This window comes from Notechis scutatus, chromosome 2 (genome assembly GCF_049901735.1).
Source record: "Notechis scutatus isolate UNSWTSFEM ecotype Mainland chromosome 2, rNotScu1.2, whole genome shotgun sequence".
In the NCBI taxonomy this organism is placed as follows: Eukaryota; Metazoa; Chordata; class Lepidosauria; order Squamata; family Elapidae; genus Notechis; species Notechis scutatus.
This window is the reverse complement of record NC_142010.1, coordinates 35,613,467-35,630,569: the sequence shown is the minus strand read 5'-3', so window position 1 is coordinate 35,630,569 and position 17,103 is coordinate 35,613,467. Positions and strand designations below refer to the sequence as shown.

At 40.0% G+C, this 17,103-nt stretch overlaps 1 protein-coding gene across 1 annotated transcript in view; it reads left to right on the top strand.

Annotated features, from left to right (window-relative positions):
• The window catches only part of SUCLG2 (succinate-CoA ligase GDP-forming subunit beta), a 243,557-nt gene that overhangs the window by 140,371 nt on the left and 86,083 nt on the right, over positions 1–17,103 (top strand). Inside the window, exon 7 of the mRNA XM_026679375.2 lies at positions 10,395–10,491. Coding sequence (XP_026535160.1) covers positions 10,395–10,491 — 97 coding nt within the window. The remainder of the gene's footprint in view (positions 1–10,394; positions 10,492–17,103) is intronic.

The following is a 17,103-nucleotide window of genomic DNA, read 5'->3' as shown; positions in this document are numbered from 1 at the left end:
ATGGAGGATCCCATCATTGGTCATATCGTTGTCTCAAGGCCCAGTGCTACACCCGGACCCCCAATGGTTAAACTTAGCCATATGGAAGTTGAACGGCGACGTCTGAGAGATGAACACCTTTCTACTCAAGTTATTCACACAATTCAGTCGGCTTGACGTCCTTTGACGAACCAAATCTATGAGGCCACCTGGTCTAGCTTCTGCCGTTGGTGTCAGAGGGTTCAGATTGACCCCACTTCCCCATCAGTAGCGCAGTTATTAGAATTTTTACAGGAGGGCCTAAACAAAGGGTTATCGCCCAATATTCTGCAAAAATAGGTGGCGGCCCTGGCTTCGGTCATTTCTTGGGCTGATCTTACCTCCATATCTCATCACCCTTGCATTCGCAGTTTTCTGCGCAGTGCCAAGAACTTGAGGCCCCCCGTAGTGCAACCTGGGACTTAAATAAGGTACTATTGGCCCTTACTACAGGTCCCTTTGAGCCACTGACCATGACGCTTCGATTTCTAACCTACAAAGTAGTTTTCCTGATAGCAATTACATCTGCCTGAAGAATCTCCGAACTAGCTGCATTATCGATGCGCAAAGATCTCTGCATTTTCCATTCGGATAGAGTGGTTCTCAGACCAGATCCCTCCTTCATTCCAAAAGTTAATTCGGCATTCGCTGGTGCTCCCAAATTTTTGCTCACGTCCATCACACAGGCTCGAACACCAATGGCATCACTTGGACGTAAGAAGAGCCTTACGCATCTACATAGAGCGCACGGTGCCCTCCAGAAAGACAGAAGCCCTCTTTGTGTCCTTTCAGCCTAATACCCTGGGGCACAAGGTTTCATCCTCTACCATAGATAGTTGCCTAAGGGCCACCATCGCTAAGTCGTATGACTCTCACTCGATTCTAGTGCCCGAAGGCATTACCGCTCACTCCACCAGGAGTGCAGCCACCACAGCAGCATGGGCGACCCAAGCTACAATAAAGGAGATTTGCCAAGCTGCAACCTGGGCTTCTCCATCTCCATTTATTAGAAATTATAAAATTGATGTATTTGAGGCTTCATTTGGTAGGCGAGTTTTGCAGCAAGTTATTTCAAAGACAGGTCTGCAACCCAAACGGAGTCCCTCCCTTAGGACAGTGCCAAGCTTTGGTATGCCCCATCACTCGATGCTCTGAACAGCTCATGGGAGAAAGGGCGTTGGTACTTACCGTGTTTCTCCAACAATACAGCCTCCCCCAATAGGAAGTCCCAGCATGCTTTATAGGCATAAAATCAAATTAAGCCCCTCCCCCAAATTAAGGCCTATATTAAACATGTGAAATGGGGGGAATGGCGGGGGGGCTGGCTGTTAGGAAGTATTTTTTTTGCATACCCAGATATGGTGCTGCCTGCGTTGACCTTGGCGTTGGTGGGGCACTTCGTATCAGGAGACCTTCCGCCATTGCTTTCCCTTCTCCCCGTGTTGCCGTGGTGTTTAAAGAAATGCCACGGTGTTTGGTGCAGCCACGTGCGGCCAGCCAGGGCTCCTCTCTGCAACCGGAGCCCGGCGGAGACACTCGGCTTCAGGCACTCCTGTTGCTGCCTTCCCTTTGCCTCCGAAGGCAAAGCCAATTCTTTTAAAAACGATGTCCTACTACCGGTACCACAAAGACTCCCCTGCCCGAGAGGGCAGCCCAACCCCACGTGGGGAGGCGAATCTCCCATGGCCGCAGCGCAGGATCAGCCGACCCCGGGAGAAGCGCCCAGCCACCATCCCTGCCTGGCGCCAGGCAGACCGCAAAGAGCTTTACCTAGGGCGCCCAGCGCAGCTGACAAGCGGACCCTCCTGCCCGGCGGCAGATCTCTCACCAAGGCAGCAAGTGCCTCCCCACTGGACCCTCCGCTCATCCTGGTAGAGCCGTGCGGGCTGGGCAGAGCCGGGAAAGCGAGCTGCGGGTGTCCGCCCGCCTGCCAACCGAAAGAGCTGGGCCGACCTGAGCTTGGCTTCCTTCCAAAGTCCCTCAAAGCCTGAACCCAAAGGGGCCACTGGGAGAGGCTGCCCAAGGCAATGATAGCGCCCACCCGTCCGTGGACAGGGACAGGACAGCAGCACTGCTTCCCTGGACGGCAGGTCCGGCAGAGAGAGCCTGAAGCCGCCCGTCCTTTCCACTCCTCGCTCAGCCCGTCCCCATCTCCACGCATCTCCAAATGCGCCAGCAGCTCCAAACGCTGCAGTGGCGTGGGCATCAGGCAGAGGTGCTCACTCAGCGGGGCTCAGCTCGGAGGAGGACGCGGCGCAGGCCGTCGCCTTGCCTCCCTGTCCACGGATGGGTGGGCACTATAACTGCCTCGAGCGGCCTCTCCTGGTGGCCCCTTCAGGTTCGGGCTTCCTTGGGAAGGAAGCCAAGCTTGGGTCGGCCCGGCTCATTTGCTTGGCAGGCGGGCGTGCAACCGTGGCTCGCTTTCCCGGCTCTGCCCAGTCCACACGGCTCTGGCAGGATGAGCGGAGGGTCCAGCGGGGAGGTGCTTGCTGCCTTGGCGAGAGCTCCGCCACCGGGCAGGAAGGCCCGCCTGTCATCTGTGCTGGGCGCCCCAGACGAAGCTCTTCGTGCTCTGCCTGGCACCAGGCAGGGATGGCGGCTGGGCGCTTCTCCCAGGGTTGGCTGATCCTGCGCTGCAGCCCCAGGAGTTTTGCCTCCCCATGTGGGGTTGGGCTGCCCTCTCGGGCAGGGGAGTCTTTGTCGTACCGGTAGTAGGGCGTCATTTTTAAAAGAATTGGCTTTGCCTTTGAAGGCAAAGGGAAGGTGGCGACAGGAGCACCTGAAGCCGAGTGTTGAGGAGATAGAAGAGTGGCAGAAGGTTTCCCGATACGAAGTGCCCCACCAACGCCGAGGTCAACATCCAAGCCATCGCCACCCGCCCGCCCGAGGATGCAAGGGGGGGGAATTAAGTCACCCCTGAAAAAACGGCCTAGCCATTCTTTTGGGGGTCAAAAAAAAAAGGCCCGGCCTTATTTTGTGAGAAACCTGATACACCCGTTCTCTGTGAGCTGTGAAGAGCATCCAGCCCCTCCCTTTTATTTCATCTGGTAGGGGGTCTGTTCCGGCCAGGGTTATTACATAGGGTTAAGCATATAGGGTATCAAAACCTTGGCTTCGCAAAACTGGGGACGCTAAGGAGGAGTCTCGTGGAGGAGGAGGAGTGTCCTCAAGTTTAAGCCCAGCCTTTCTAGAAGGGACTGAAGCAACTTCCCATCACTGGATGCTCTTCACAGCTCACAGAGAACAGGTGTATCAGGTAAGTACCAATACCCTGTCTTTGTTTCATCATAATATCTTGTTATATGTTATATGAGCCATGGTGGCGCAGTGCTTAGAGTGCAGTACTGCAGACTACTTCTGCTGATCACGGCTGCCAGCAGTTTGGCAGATCGACTCTCACCAGGCTCAAGATTGACTCAGCCTTCCATCCTTCCATCCATTTGGTAAAATGAGGAACTGAATGACTACAGACCAGTTGCTCTAACATCTGTAGTTATGAAAATCTCTGAAAGGCTTGTGCTGTCCCACCTGAAAACCATCACGGATCTGCTGTTAGATCCCATGCAGTTTGCATAGCAAGCAAATAGATCGACAGATGATGCTGTTAATATGGCTCTGCATTTCATCCTACAACACCTTGAATCTCCAAATACCTACGCAAGGGTTCTCTTTGTAGACTTCAGCATTCAATACCATCATTCCAGACACTCTTCTAAGTAAATTAAACCAACTAGCAGTACCTGAACACACTTGTAAGTGGATCATAAGCTTCCTAATAGACAGGAAGCAGCAGGTGAAGCTAGGCGGAATCACATCCGATACATGTACAATCAGCACAGGGCCCCCCCAAGGCTGTGTGCTATCTCCACTTCTCCCTATATACCAATGACTGCATCTCAAACGATCCATCTGTTAAAATACTGAAGTTTGCTGATGACACAACAGTGATTGGTCTCATTCAAAACAACAATGAATCTGCATACACACAGGAGGTTATACAACTTGCCTTGTGGTGTAACCGGAACAATCTGGAACTGAACACACTCAAAACCGTAGAAATGGTGGTAGACTTTCGAAGAAACCCTCCCATACTACCACCTCTTACAATACTAGACAACACAATATCAACAGTAGAGACCTTCACATTTCTAGGTTCTACTATATCACATGACCTAAAATGGACAGCTAACATAAAAAATGATATTAAAAAAGCACAACAAAGAATGTTCTTTCTGCACCAACTCAGAAAGCTCAAACTGCCCAAGGAGCTGCTGATACAGTTCTACAAGGAATTATTGAGTCTATCATCTGCACCTCTATAACTGTCTGGTTTGGTTCTGCAACCCAACAGGACAGACACAGACTTCAGAGGATAATTAGGACTGCAGAAAAAACAATTACTACCCACCTTCCTTCAATTGAGGACTTGTATACTGCACGAGTCAAAAAGAGAGCTGTGAAAATATTTACAGACCCCTCACATTCCGGACATAAACAGTTTCAACTCCTTCCCTCAAAATGATGCTATAGAGCACTGCACACCAGAACAACTAGACACAAGGACAGTTTTTTCCTGAAAGCCATCACTCTGCTAAACAAATAATTCCCTCAACACTGTTCAACTATTTATAAAATGTACACTACTATTACTGTTAATCTTCTCATCACTCCTTATCACCCATCCCCTCCCACTTGTGATCGTAGGACTGTATCTTTGTTGCTTGTATCCGTATGGTTTATATTGACTGTTTCCTAGTATGATTTGATTGTACACTATGACTATCATTAAGTGTTGTACGTTATGATTCTTGATTCTTAATGAATGTACCTTTTCTTTATGTATACTGAGAGTATTTACACCAAGACAAATTCCTTGTGTGTCCAATCACACTTGGCCAATAAAGTATTCTGTTCTGTTCTGTCCTGTCTTGTCCTGTCCTATCCTATCCTATTCTATTGGGGGCAATTTGCTGACTCCGTAAACCTCTTAGAGAGGACTGTAAAGCACTGTAAAGCGGTATGTAGATCTAAGTGCTATTGCTATACATTTTAAGCATTCAGGAAAAATATGTTATAAATTAGTGGTAGCAACAGTGGCAACCATCAATTAAATTCTAAGAATCTATTCTTGGACCTTATTTTTTTTTTCTTCCTTCGTTGTGGGAAATAGATTTTTCACTGTATATTGGAAATGCTTGCTGTTTTTCACAGACGGCTTTTTAAAGTGCCTGTTGACATTTTCAAAAGGACCTTTTCAGAACCTTGGAAGTGCTTTGTGAGCATAAAATGGAACCAGTTTGTTTCCATGTACAGAAAGGAGTGAATCTAGGTAGGAATGGTCTGATTAAGTCTTCCTTAATACAAAAGTTCAGTTAAGAAAAGAGAACCCCGCATCAGATGAAAATATCATTGAGGAAAATATTGGACTGTGCAAAGATGATTAAATTAAGATTGAAAATAAAAGATAACCGAGATACAAAGTATTACTTAACTTGGAATAGATTTTATGAATGGTTAGAGATAAGAGGTAGAAATTAGATGATTGGCATTAGATAAATATATAAATTAAACATAAACATGATTTATAACTATAAATATGCTAATATAATTAATAGGATTGTAAATAAGCCAACATAATTATAAGTATAAATATGCTAATATAATTAATAGGATTGTAAATAAGCCAACGTAATTATAAGTTTGGTTAACATTATTCATTATTCTATTGTACCACTACTATACTAAGTATATACGTTATTATTTCTTTTTTTTCTCTCCTTTCTTTTGTAAAATGATATGCCCGGACAATACACTGTATTCATAATGTTTATATATAAATAAAAAACTTGGACACAAAAAGAAAACATTACATCACTTCCTCATCAGCTGGTTCATGCTGTGGTAGGAAGCTTTAGAAGAAAGACTATGACCACAACCCCAAATACCAGTTGATCATCAGAATGAGCTGTATTGTCTAAAGTAGCACTAGCATTCAACATAATAATCAAAAGACTCCTTTACTGAAATTAGAAAAGAGTAGAGGAAATGACATGAACCACATGACACAAACTGAGTTATTTGAAAGAATTGAGCCCAGAAAATCACATTCATGGCCTGGCTGATTAGGTAAGACAGAACTACAAGGAAATACAGTGCATGGAATACCTGACCCTAACTCTTAAATTTATCTTATTACTCGTGCATAAAAGTCTATCTGTCACTTCATACAGGCACAAATTAAGAAAAAATAGAGATAAAACCATGTATGCTTTTACATGTTTATAGAGATTTGGCCTCTATTTATCATCATAGATACTCTCAAAGCAATGTTTCTCAATCTCAGCAACTTTAAGAAGTAGGGACTTCAGTGACCAGAATTTGGAGAGTTGAAGTCTACACTCTTAAAGCATAATGAGACCATAAATAGTGTATACAAGTGAATATGTACTTTTTGATTATTTTACCTGGGGAAATTCTATGATTAAGGACAAAACCAAGTCTTCATACTGATCCACTGATCAGGGGATGATAGAATAGAATAGAATACTTTATTGGCCAAGTGTGATCGGACACACAAGGAATTTGTCTTGGTGTAAATACTCTCAGTATACATAAAAGAAAAGATACATTCGTCAAGAGTCAAGAATCATAAGGTACAACACTTAATGATAGTCATGGGGTACAATAAGCAAACAAATCATACTAGGAAACAGTCAATATAAATCGTAAGGATACAAGCGACAAAGTTACAGTCATACAGTCACAAGTGGGAGGGGATGGGTGATAAGGAGTTATGAGAAGATTAACAGTAATAGTAGTGCAGACTTTGTAATAGTTGAACAGTGTTGAGGGAATTATTTGTTCATCATAATTATCATAATTTATCATAAATTTTATAAGGACAAAACCAAGTCTTCTTACTGATCCACTGATCAGGGGATGATTAGATAACATATACAGACATACTGTATTTCATATGATGATACAGAGTTCTCTATTATCGTATGATGGTATCAGATTGTGGGCTGAATGCTAAAGAAAATCTTACATTCCTTAATGTTACGTTCCTTCTACTTAAGGAAATTCATTCTGAAAAATTATAGGCAATATTAAAAACACTACTTGGCCCTATTGACTGTTGAATGTCCTCTTAATCTTTTTGCTACTCTATACAATCAAAGTGTTGTCTAAATCAACATCTTATTCCCATAATGGCCAAGCAGGTACCAGCAGAAATCACTGAAACTGAATACTATTCTTGTTACATTCCTAGTAATTTATGCTAAGACACATTTTCCTTTTGAATTAATGTAAGCCCATTTTACTAGTAACCATTTACATCTTAATACTTTCACATCTTGTGAAAGTTTGGATATCCATTTTAAACTACACATATGTGTAACTTTAATATTTTCTGTAGTAGGGCTTCTATAGTTTTTTTTTTTTAAATCTATCCTGAATTCCTTTCCATTCATGTTCATGAAACAAATTTAGACTTTCTGTATACATTTTACTGCTTTAAGACTTATTCTCGGGGTTTAAAACTTGTCACTATCTTTTTGAGTTTATTTATTTATATTTATTAAACACATTTATATGGCCACCCAACTCCCAAACGCTTATTTATTAAACATATTGATAGGACCACCCAACTCACATTTTGCAACAAGCTTGATCTTTTTTTACTGTTCTGGGAAGAGAAAGATGATGAATGGTTTTTCTACAGACTTTCCCATACCATCAAAATGCCACTTTTATAAAACCTTTGAATTTTTAATATACCACTTTTAATTAATTCCCATCCCAACTGTGCAATTAACAAATGCATAAACATTAAGATGATTAACACCCATTTGAAGTTTTAGCAGTATCATTAATGAGAGAGAATTATTATTTAATCTTTTTAGCTTATCATGTCATTATTAGCACAATGCATGAACTGCCGAACAAAACAACATCTAATACATTTCTTCCCATGTGCTATAACCTTTGCAGTGTGATTTACTGAAGCATAGAAACATAATGGCTACATCAGTGTAATCAAAGGTCTATTTAATTTGGTCTTACGATAATCATTTATATTCCCCAGTAGGTAGATACTAGAAGAATTGTGGTTCTACGGTTAAAATCTAATGTTTAACAAGCTGTGGATAAATTTTCATAATGCTTGATAGCCTTTTAGTTGTCTCTTTGGTGAGGATGGTTATTTAACAATCTTTTAAAATAATGCATGATTATTGAATTTCTTCTCAAGTATCAGTACGGAAAAATGTACTTTAAGTTTACATTATGGTAACTATATCAGCACTAGGCTTTATGTTATATGTTAAGTGGAATTGCTAATTCAAATTAAATGTATTCTGAAAAAAAGTTGACAGCTGAACTCTGCACATGTGTACATGCATAAAATTGCTCATACCAGTAGAAATAATAAACTCCACTGGAATGACTTAAATTGTGGAATAATAATAATGTCAGCAACTATTTTGGCCTGTCCTACTGCTAACTTGCCTCTTAGTTCTTTTCTTTAAAAGTTCAGTGCTCCAAACAGCTACCATTTTCATCACCATGAAGCCAAATGTAATTACCATTTTATAAAATGACCTGATGTAGCATTGCTTTGGATTGTCATGGAAAATCAAAACGGGAAATCTCAGAAATCCATTAATATGTCTGCTGCTGGCTGACCACTCCTTTCAAATAAACAGCCTGGATTGACCACTATCTTAGAACGTGTCTAGTTAAAGATTCCACTCAAAATAGTCTTGCACTAAACAGAATCTATGTCTTAGAGAGGCAAGTTAGTATTTTGTGTTTTGTTTTGTCTTAAAGCAGAGATCTTCATTCTTCTTTGAATCAATGCTATCTACCAGTGTGTGTCTGTCTGTCTGTCTGTCATCTATTTCTTGTTGCTTATGCTCTCCCCACCATAAAAAGGAAAACAAAACTAAATTTAAATCTCCATTTTTAAAATACTTAATAGGATATTATTTTAAATATTGTCCCTTTACCACATCAGCAATTACAAAGGTTGGTGGAAAATTTTGGAGAGACTGTTATGGAGGCTCCATTCAAACTTTAGAAACGAAGGGTACTGGTACTGCCCCTTCCTGTGAAGTAAACAAATCTGTATGCAAAAAGAACTATACATTTCTAGCCCTGAAGGTGATTTTGCATCTCTCAGGCTTCTTCTTAAATTCGTAAGGAGTATCCCTTAGTACAAATACTGGGAATCTATTGGTTAATGTCCATGACATCATTGGTGACTAGTAAACCAATGCTGTATTTAGCCTCATTGTTTTAGGTAAAAGGAACTCAGATGTAAATTCTTCCTCTCTGGGCTTATCACTTTCCATCAGATTAATCTTACATCACGAAGTTGCTTTAAAGGTCAAATAAAGGAAAAGGAAGAGTCATCAATAAATTTTCGGGAGTCAGGAGAAGAAATAAAGGAAGAACTTTCAGCAACAAGGAAAAATAAATCACCAGTTCATAAGAAGTGTATTAGATTTTCTTCTTCACATGAAGAAGAAACTTTCAAACTTTTTTGATGCCATTTTGGAGTGATTTATGGTGAGCCGTTGTGAGGGCACAATTCTGATGTTGGGGAATAATTGGCCACCTCTGCTATATGTATTAAATATTTGTTACTTTCATTATTAGTTTATTTGTGGAACATTTTTAATTATGCCATCTATTTAATGAGGGATTTTCCCTGAAAAGAAAGATAATAACAGAGAGAAAATTACTCAGGAAAGTTTAATCCTGGTCATGCATCAATAAAATTAAGCACAATGAATAAAGCCAGGTTTTGAGAGCAAATAACTCAATTTTTCAACTGTTGTTTCTGCAGCAGAAGTCACATTTGATGTAGGAAGGGAGGGTTTAAGTATTTTCTAAACAAATTCAGCAACTAATCTACATTTGTCAGCTGCATATTGCTTCACAGTTTCTGAATTTAGTCTCATTAAGGTAATCACTTTAACTTCCATATCAGCATAATGTATTCATTATGAACTCTCAAACTTGGTTCATTGTGCTTAAATTAAGTTTGTTTGAATTAATGATACTGTTCTTCCTGCAAGGCCCTATTTAGTGCACTGTGAAGAGGGAGTCTTTATGCAATATTTGACAATGTTTTGAACTAGCAATCATTTTTTTTTACTTGAGGGAGGAAGAGGCTAAGGCTTAAGCCATCAATTTGAAGATAATATAAAGCATTTCCACTTAATAAAAGTATGTTAACATTTTAACCTCTCTTACCAATGGAGAAAATACAAATAGGTTTAATGATATAGTAGGGTTATTTTCTTATTCTTTATTCCCTTCCTATGATTTTCTGTTTATGTTATTATGCATTATGTTTTCAACTTCAGGCAGCAGATCAAATAAAGAAGTTATACAATCTTTTCCTACAAATTGATGCCACTCAGGTGGAGGTGAATCCCTTTGGTGAAACTCCAGAAGGACAAGGTATCTTTTTTTTTTTTTTTAGGGGGGTAGAGGGTTAAATATTGATCTAGCAAAGAAACACTTTTTAGATTAATGTTCTTGAGCATGGGGTGTTAGTGCTTCAAGGCAGAGCTAACAAACATTAAAAAGTAATAAAAATTCCTCACATTCTCAGTATCAGAATGGTGCCTTAGAGAATTTGAATGGTCTGTAGATACAACTTCTTTCTTGCGTTTTCCTTGTCACAGACAAAATCGGCCTTCTATTTATGGCTTAAGCTTGGGTTAGACTTCATTGTAAATCAGGGAACATATGCATCTGTCGTTCAAAGACGGTTGCATAACTGTTCCATTTATACTTCTGCGAATGTTAACATTGCTTGAATGTGCCTTGCCTTCTGCCTGCTTCCCAACAGAAAGTTAGAACAACCAATGAGCATATAGAATGTGTATCTCCACACAACACATAGTTGAGATTTGGGAGGTAATGCGCATCGACCCATCTGCAACCATTTGCAACCTATACTTACCCATCAAACCCTTCTCTGAGTATCTATGTGTTGATGTCCATGTGCAGTTGTGGGCAAGTCGAAATCAAGCTTTAGTGTAATTATGGTTTATCATTATATTCATCTTGACACTAAAAATTCATTCCAACAGGATTGCATCAGGAACTATAATTTAAAAATCACTGTAGATCTTCACAAGGCAGTTATGGAGTCACTTCATTTATTCTGTGGAGTTAACAGGCATTTAATCTTTCTGCAGAGGATCCTTTTCTTACTTAGTGGCTATTTATTTATGGAAAACATTTATACATTATCCTACTTGAAACTAGAACAACTTTCATAGCTGCTTTCATATTTCAGTTAATCAAGTTTCCTCTTTCTAATTTCCTTTGGATCATATTTACAGAGTTATTTTTTAGAAGCTCTGTTCTCCATGCATATGATGTAGTTTGGCGAGGTTCCAATTAACACTTCCCTTTTGTCTTCTTTAACATCATCACACAATCCTTTGACAGTGACCACCTCTGCTAGATCTGTATTAATCAGTTTTCCCAGTGATCAAGTCTTCATGTGAACATTGAAGGGATTTCATTAGTTGACATCTCAATGGCCTTTCTCACATCTCTTGAGGACCTTGCTTGATTCATTCTATGCTTTATTCTCTCCTATCAAGAGTAGTTCTGTCTCCCAATTCATCTGGAACAAATCTTCTATCTGATCTTGATTTCTTCCATTCTATAGCTTGGAGAATACAGTTCCATAACTGCTCTGGAATTAGGTAGAAGGGATTATACCACAGATAAATATAAATCCTTTCTAGTATTTGGAAAAACAATTTGCTATTTGGCAATAACAAGTAGTCCTTGACTTACAACTATAATCGACCCTCCAAAGTTCCATTGCTAAGGAAGAAAGTCGTGATTTGTGTCCCGTTTTACAACTTTTTTTTGCCACAGTTGTTAAGCAAATCATTGCAGCTGTTAAGTGAAACATGTGGTTATTAAGTGAACTTGGTTTCTTCCCATTGACTTTGCATATCAGAAGTGAGCTTGGAAGGTTGCAAATAGTGATCACGGGACCCTGGGACATAAATGCATGCCAGTTGCCAAGTGCCCGAATTTTGATCATGTGACCATGGGGATAGTGCAAACTATTAAGAGAAAACCGGTCATAAGTAATTTTTTTCACTTACAACTTGCCGTCATAACTTCAGACATTCACTAACTGAATAGTTGTCACTCAAGGACTATCTGTATCAGATCAATCCACTCAATCAATCAGAAAATCTCCACCCATTATCAGCCTTTCACTTCCATTTAAAACAACTTTTTTCTTTCATTGGGTTACTTCCCTTTTCTCCTATCCACTAGAATCTCTGCCAGTTCCCATCTGAAACCTTTTTTCCCTCTCTTCTTTCTATGTTAATACTGATCCCTATGAACTCCTAGTTATCTACTTCCTGTTACAGACTATGCCCCTGCGAACCGTTTCGGAGTTGCCATAGCGATGAGGGGGAAAGGAGTCGCACGGGGTACACTACTAGGTGTCAGGTGCTGGGTGTTGCAACGGGCGCACAGAGGGGGGAGTGACAGACTTGGAGGGACCCCGGAAGGGCACAATGGCAGTGGCCGGAGAGTCTTTGCTGGAGCATGCCTGGAGCGAGCCATTGGGGCCGGGCTTGCCAAGCCCTCATAATCAGCTGGCCGGTAGAAGTTGACAATGCTGGCTAGGTACCCATTTCACTGTATGCTGGGTAGAGAAACCAGTAAGGGGGAATTGCTCTACCAATGGTGTGGCCTCGTTTCTTACTGGCTAGACCAGAGGTGGGCAACTATGGTCCTTTTATAACTTGTGGACTTCAACTCCCAAAATTCCTGAGCTAGCATGGCTTGCTCAGGAATTCTGGGAGTTGAAGTCCATAATTCATAAAAGGGCCATAGTTGCCCACCCCTGGGCTAGACCATGACAGGAAAAGGTTCTTGAATGGCTCCCAGGGACAAAGATATGTCTTTAGAGCAAAGTTTCCCAGAGCTATTATATTCATTACTTGAAACTAATTCTCAGAAAGTCCTTATTGAAGTGTTCCTGTTGGGTTTAGGTAATGAAGTTGTATGTTGTTACCAAAACAAAAACTATATATTTTTACCCAGTTTGGGGTATTTTGCTCAGATTTAGGAAGCACTGCTTTAGAGAAATCTTTCTTTCGTAACCTTCCATATGAACAAAACAGTTCTTTGCATGGATGGCACTTTCCTTGCAAAATTATTTTTCCCCATCAATTAAGACTTTAGACTGTCTCCATTTTTCCCCAGCCTCTCAAGTGTTTGTCTTGTACGTTTTTTTTTTACTTATGACTATACAGTCTTGTTCTATGGAAACGGTCATTTATTTCTGTCTTCCAACGCCATCTTTATAGAGTAAGGGCTTATAGACGGATGTAACCATGAAGTTTTGCTGAAGGCTGGCTAAGCAACAAATCTCCTTCTGATTTGTACTGTTTTAAAACAATACAAATCAGAATCAGTAATGGCCACATTGGCAGCTTGTCTTCTCAGAGGTTCCCTTACTGGAATTCTGTCAGACAGGAACATATGTTCATCCTTCTGGCTTCATCCAGCATTCAGAGAGAAGCAACATTTGGAGGGGCATCATAAAATCTTGGCAGTCTTAGGACCTTTTTCCAGGTTATAAGTTTTCTACTTATACACATATATTTGTGTCTGAGAAACCATGAAGAAGACTTTGTCAACTGCGGTTCTTCAAATAGTTGTCTGCGAACTTACAACTTGCTCTTTTACCTTCTTGGTCAAGTGTTAGAAGATTCCAAATGTTCTGTGTAGTTCTATGCAGATCCATAACCTATGTGAATATGAAGTCATCTCCGACTTCGATTCTTGGCGATTCTGTGGGCCAGGTCTCTCCACATCTTCCAATCTTGCACTATTTCTTTGAAGTTTTTCTATGCTCTGGCTGGTGTCCATGTGTATATATTAATAATCATATGAAGAACTGCATGTACAGGTAAATAATTGGTGTTGGGTTTTTTTAGTAATAGTGTTGTTGATTGTAACAAAAAAGCCAACTCATAGGACTCATGCATAATAAGAAACTTCAGACAGCACATTTTGTGAAGTTGTGGTTGTGGTTTATGAATGTAAAATGTAGAATTTGACTTGTTAATAGGTACTGTAAGTTTAATTATCCTTTTCCCAGCCAAATTCATAACATCTAAATAAGAAAAGTTTAACTTGGTGCCTATGATAGGCTACAGTATTTAACTAGAGATATAGATAAGCAGAGTATATAAATCTGAACTATATGAAAAATGACCAGAATAAATCCTTAATGGCCAAATTGATTTCACTTTTTTCTTGTATCTTCTCAAAATGTCAAATATTGAGCTCAGTTGCAGTTTGCACAATTGGGGAGGAAATAGCATAATTTGCCCAGGTTTTTAAATTATTATTTTATGGGTACAGCCAAGAAACAATGATTTTAGTAAACTAAGTAGACTAGTTTGGCTTTTAAAATTATACTGTGTCTTATTTGACAACAATCTTAAAAGACACAGATCTTCAATAATGCAATCAAGATGTTCTTGCTATTTTAAGAAACAGTTCTTTTAGACAGCAGAATGAAACAAAGTTATTTTTAAAAAAGCAAATGGCATAAAATTATTTCAGAATAATTTAGTGCAAGAGAAGAGAATAATTTAAATAATTTAGTGTAATAGAATACAATAAGTCAAAAAATTGAAATGTGGCCATGATGAAATGTACTTGTTTTATGACTATAATGTAAAATAGTCAATGTTAGATTGAATTATTGGGCAAATTATTAATGATACAAATATATAAAATATAGCACTCCCTCTCCTCACCCTTTTCCAATTCGGAAAGCTCCCTATGGCATTTGGATATATATATATATATATATATATATATATATATATATATATATATATATATATATATATATACATACATACACACACACACACACACACACACACACACACACACACACATGTTTTATGAGGTTTTCGCGGGTATTTGTATATGGATCACATACTCCGAGAAGCACAAAGCCGAAGACACAAGCCTGAAGATGATGAACGTCGCCTAGATACTTCCAATTTTACGCGGGAGAAAACCCGAATAACCAAAGATAGATTGATAGATAGATAGATAGATAGACAGACAGACAGACAGACAAACAGGTAGGTCTAGGTGTGTTCGGGTCTTTTCCCATGTAAGATTCAGAGTATCTTGGCAACGTTTCGGCAAGGTCCTACTCGCCATCCTCAGGCTGGTGCTTTTGGCTGGTGCTCGTGCCAGTGCAAGCAGTGTGTGATCGGAGCTGCCGTCTCTCTATAAATACTGGTGGTGGGGACTGGTGTGCTGGGCTGGTTGGCCTCTTGATTTGTTGATGGAGTTGATGTTGGTATAATGGGCTGTGTGATGGCCTTGTGAGTTTTGTTGTGGAGATATCCTGGAACTTGTGCTGTAATCTCCTGGGTCTTTTGTTTTGTAGTGATCTTTTTTCCATTAGCCTCTCGTGTTTTAATGGCTTGGATAATAGGTTGTGTGATGGGCTTGCGAGTTCATTTGTTGTGGTATCCTGGGTCCTGCGTTGTAATCTCCTGGGTCATTTGTGTTTTGATCTCTTTTCCATTAGCCTCCTGTATAGTAACGGCTTGGGTAATGGGTTGTGTAATGACCTTGTGAGACTTATTGCTGTGGTATCCTTGGTCTTGTGCTGTGATATCCTGGGTCATTTGCTGTGTTGCAACTTCTTGAGTTCTTGTGGTGTAATTTCCTGAGTTTTCTGATGTGATATCCTGAGCGGGTGGCTGTGATGTAGCATTCTGGGTTTTAGTCTGGCTTCGAGTTTGGGGTCTGGGTCTGTGTTCTTGGCATGTGTCAGCTTGTTTGGTTTTGGGGTCAGGGGGTGCGACAGCTGGCGAGGCAGCCATGATCTGTTTTCTGGATGGTGGTTGTATATATACGTATATGTTTTCTTACGTTTTTGCGGGTACTTACATGTATGGTATTCAGCTTTGTTCGGGTATTTTCCCACGTCATTATAGTTGTGCTTTTAAAGTTGTAGCAACATTTCGGCAGAATCTCATCTGCCATCATCAGTCTTCTGTATTGTGTTTGTCATATATATATATGAAATAATCGTTGGTTAGAATAGTAGTAGAAGATATATTATTTGTGTATCATTATGCAGTGTCTAGCCACTGGATGCTGCTGATCAGATTATGCTGCTGATATAAATTTATGATTAATTCCTTAATTTTGGAAGGAAGGAGAATTTCTGCATTTTAATTGCTTATTAGCCTACAATTAGTTTAACATTTGAAGGCCACACCTCTCAAAGATAATGAAATATTCATTAACAAATTAAAAGTTAACTTAGTGTATAGCACTTTTTCTCCTCCATGCTGCCAAGAGTAACCTAATCATAGTATTTTTTTTTTTTTTGTTAAAAAAAATTCAACAAATGAATAAATTCTGCAATCCAGACAAAAGGACCCAGATTGTTGGGGGCAATATGCTGACTCTGTAAATCGTTTAGAAAGGGCTGTAAAAAGCACTGTGAAACGATATATAAATCGAAGTGCTATTGCTATAAGGCTTAGAAACTGAAACATGAACGTTTATGCATTGTCTGTGTTATTTTCCTCCATGCAAAGACTTCATCCTGTAGGTTCTTTTTAAAAAAAATACTAATTTAAAGACATGGCTGGCATCCCTTCTTCGTTAAGGGATAATGGAAATTATAACACTTACACTTAGGCAAGAAAAACCAAGAGTACACATATAGACTGGGTGAAACCAGGCTCAATAGCAGTAACTGTGAGAGGGATCTTGGAGTCTTAGTGGACAACCAGCTAAATATGAGCCAGCAGTGTGTAGCAGCCAAAAAAGCTAATGCAAACTTAAATTGCATTAACAGAGGGATACAATTGAGATCAAGTGAGGTACTAATACCACTCTATAAAGCCTTAGTAAGACCACACCTAGAGTACTGCATCCAGTTTTGGTCACCACACTATAAAAAAGATGTTGAGACTCTAGAAAAAAGTACAGAGAAGAGCAACCAGGATGATTAGGGGA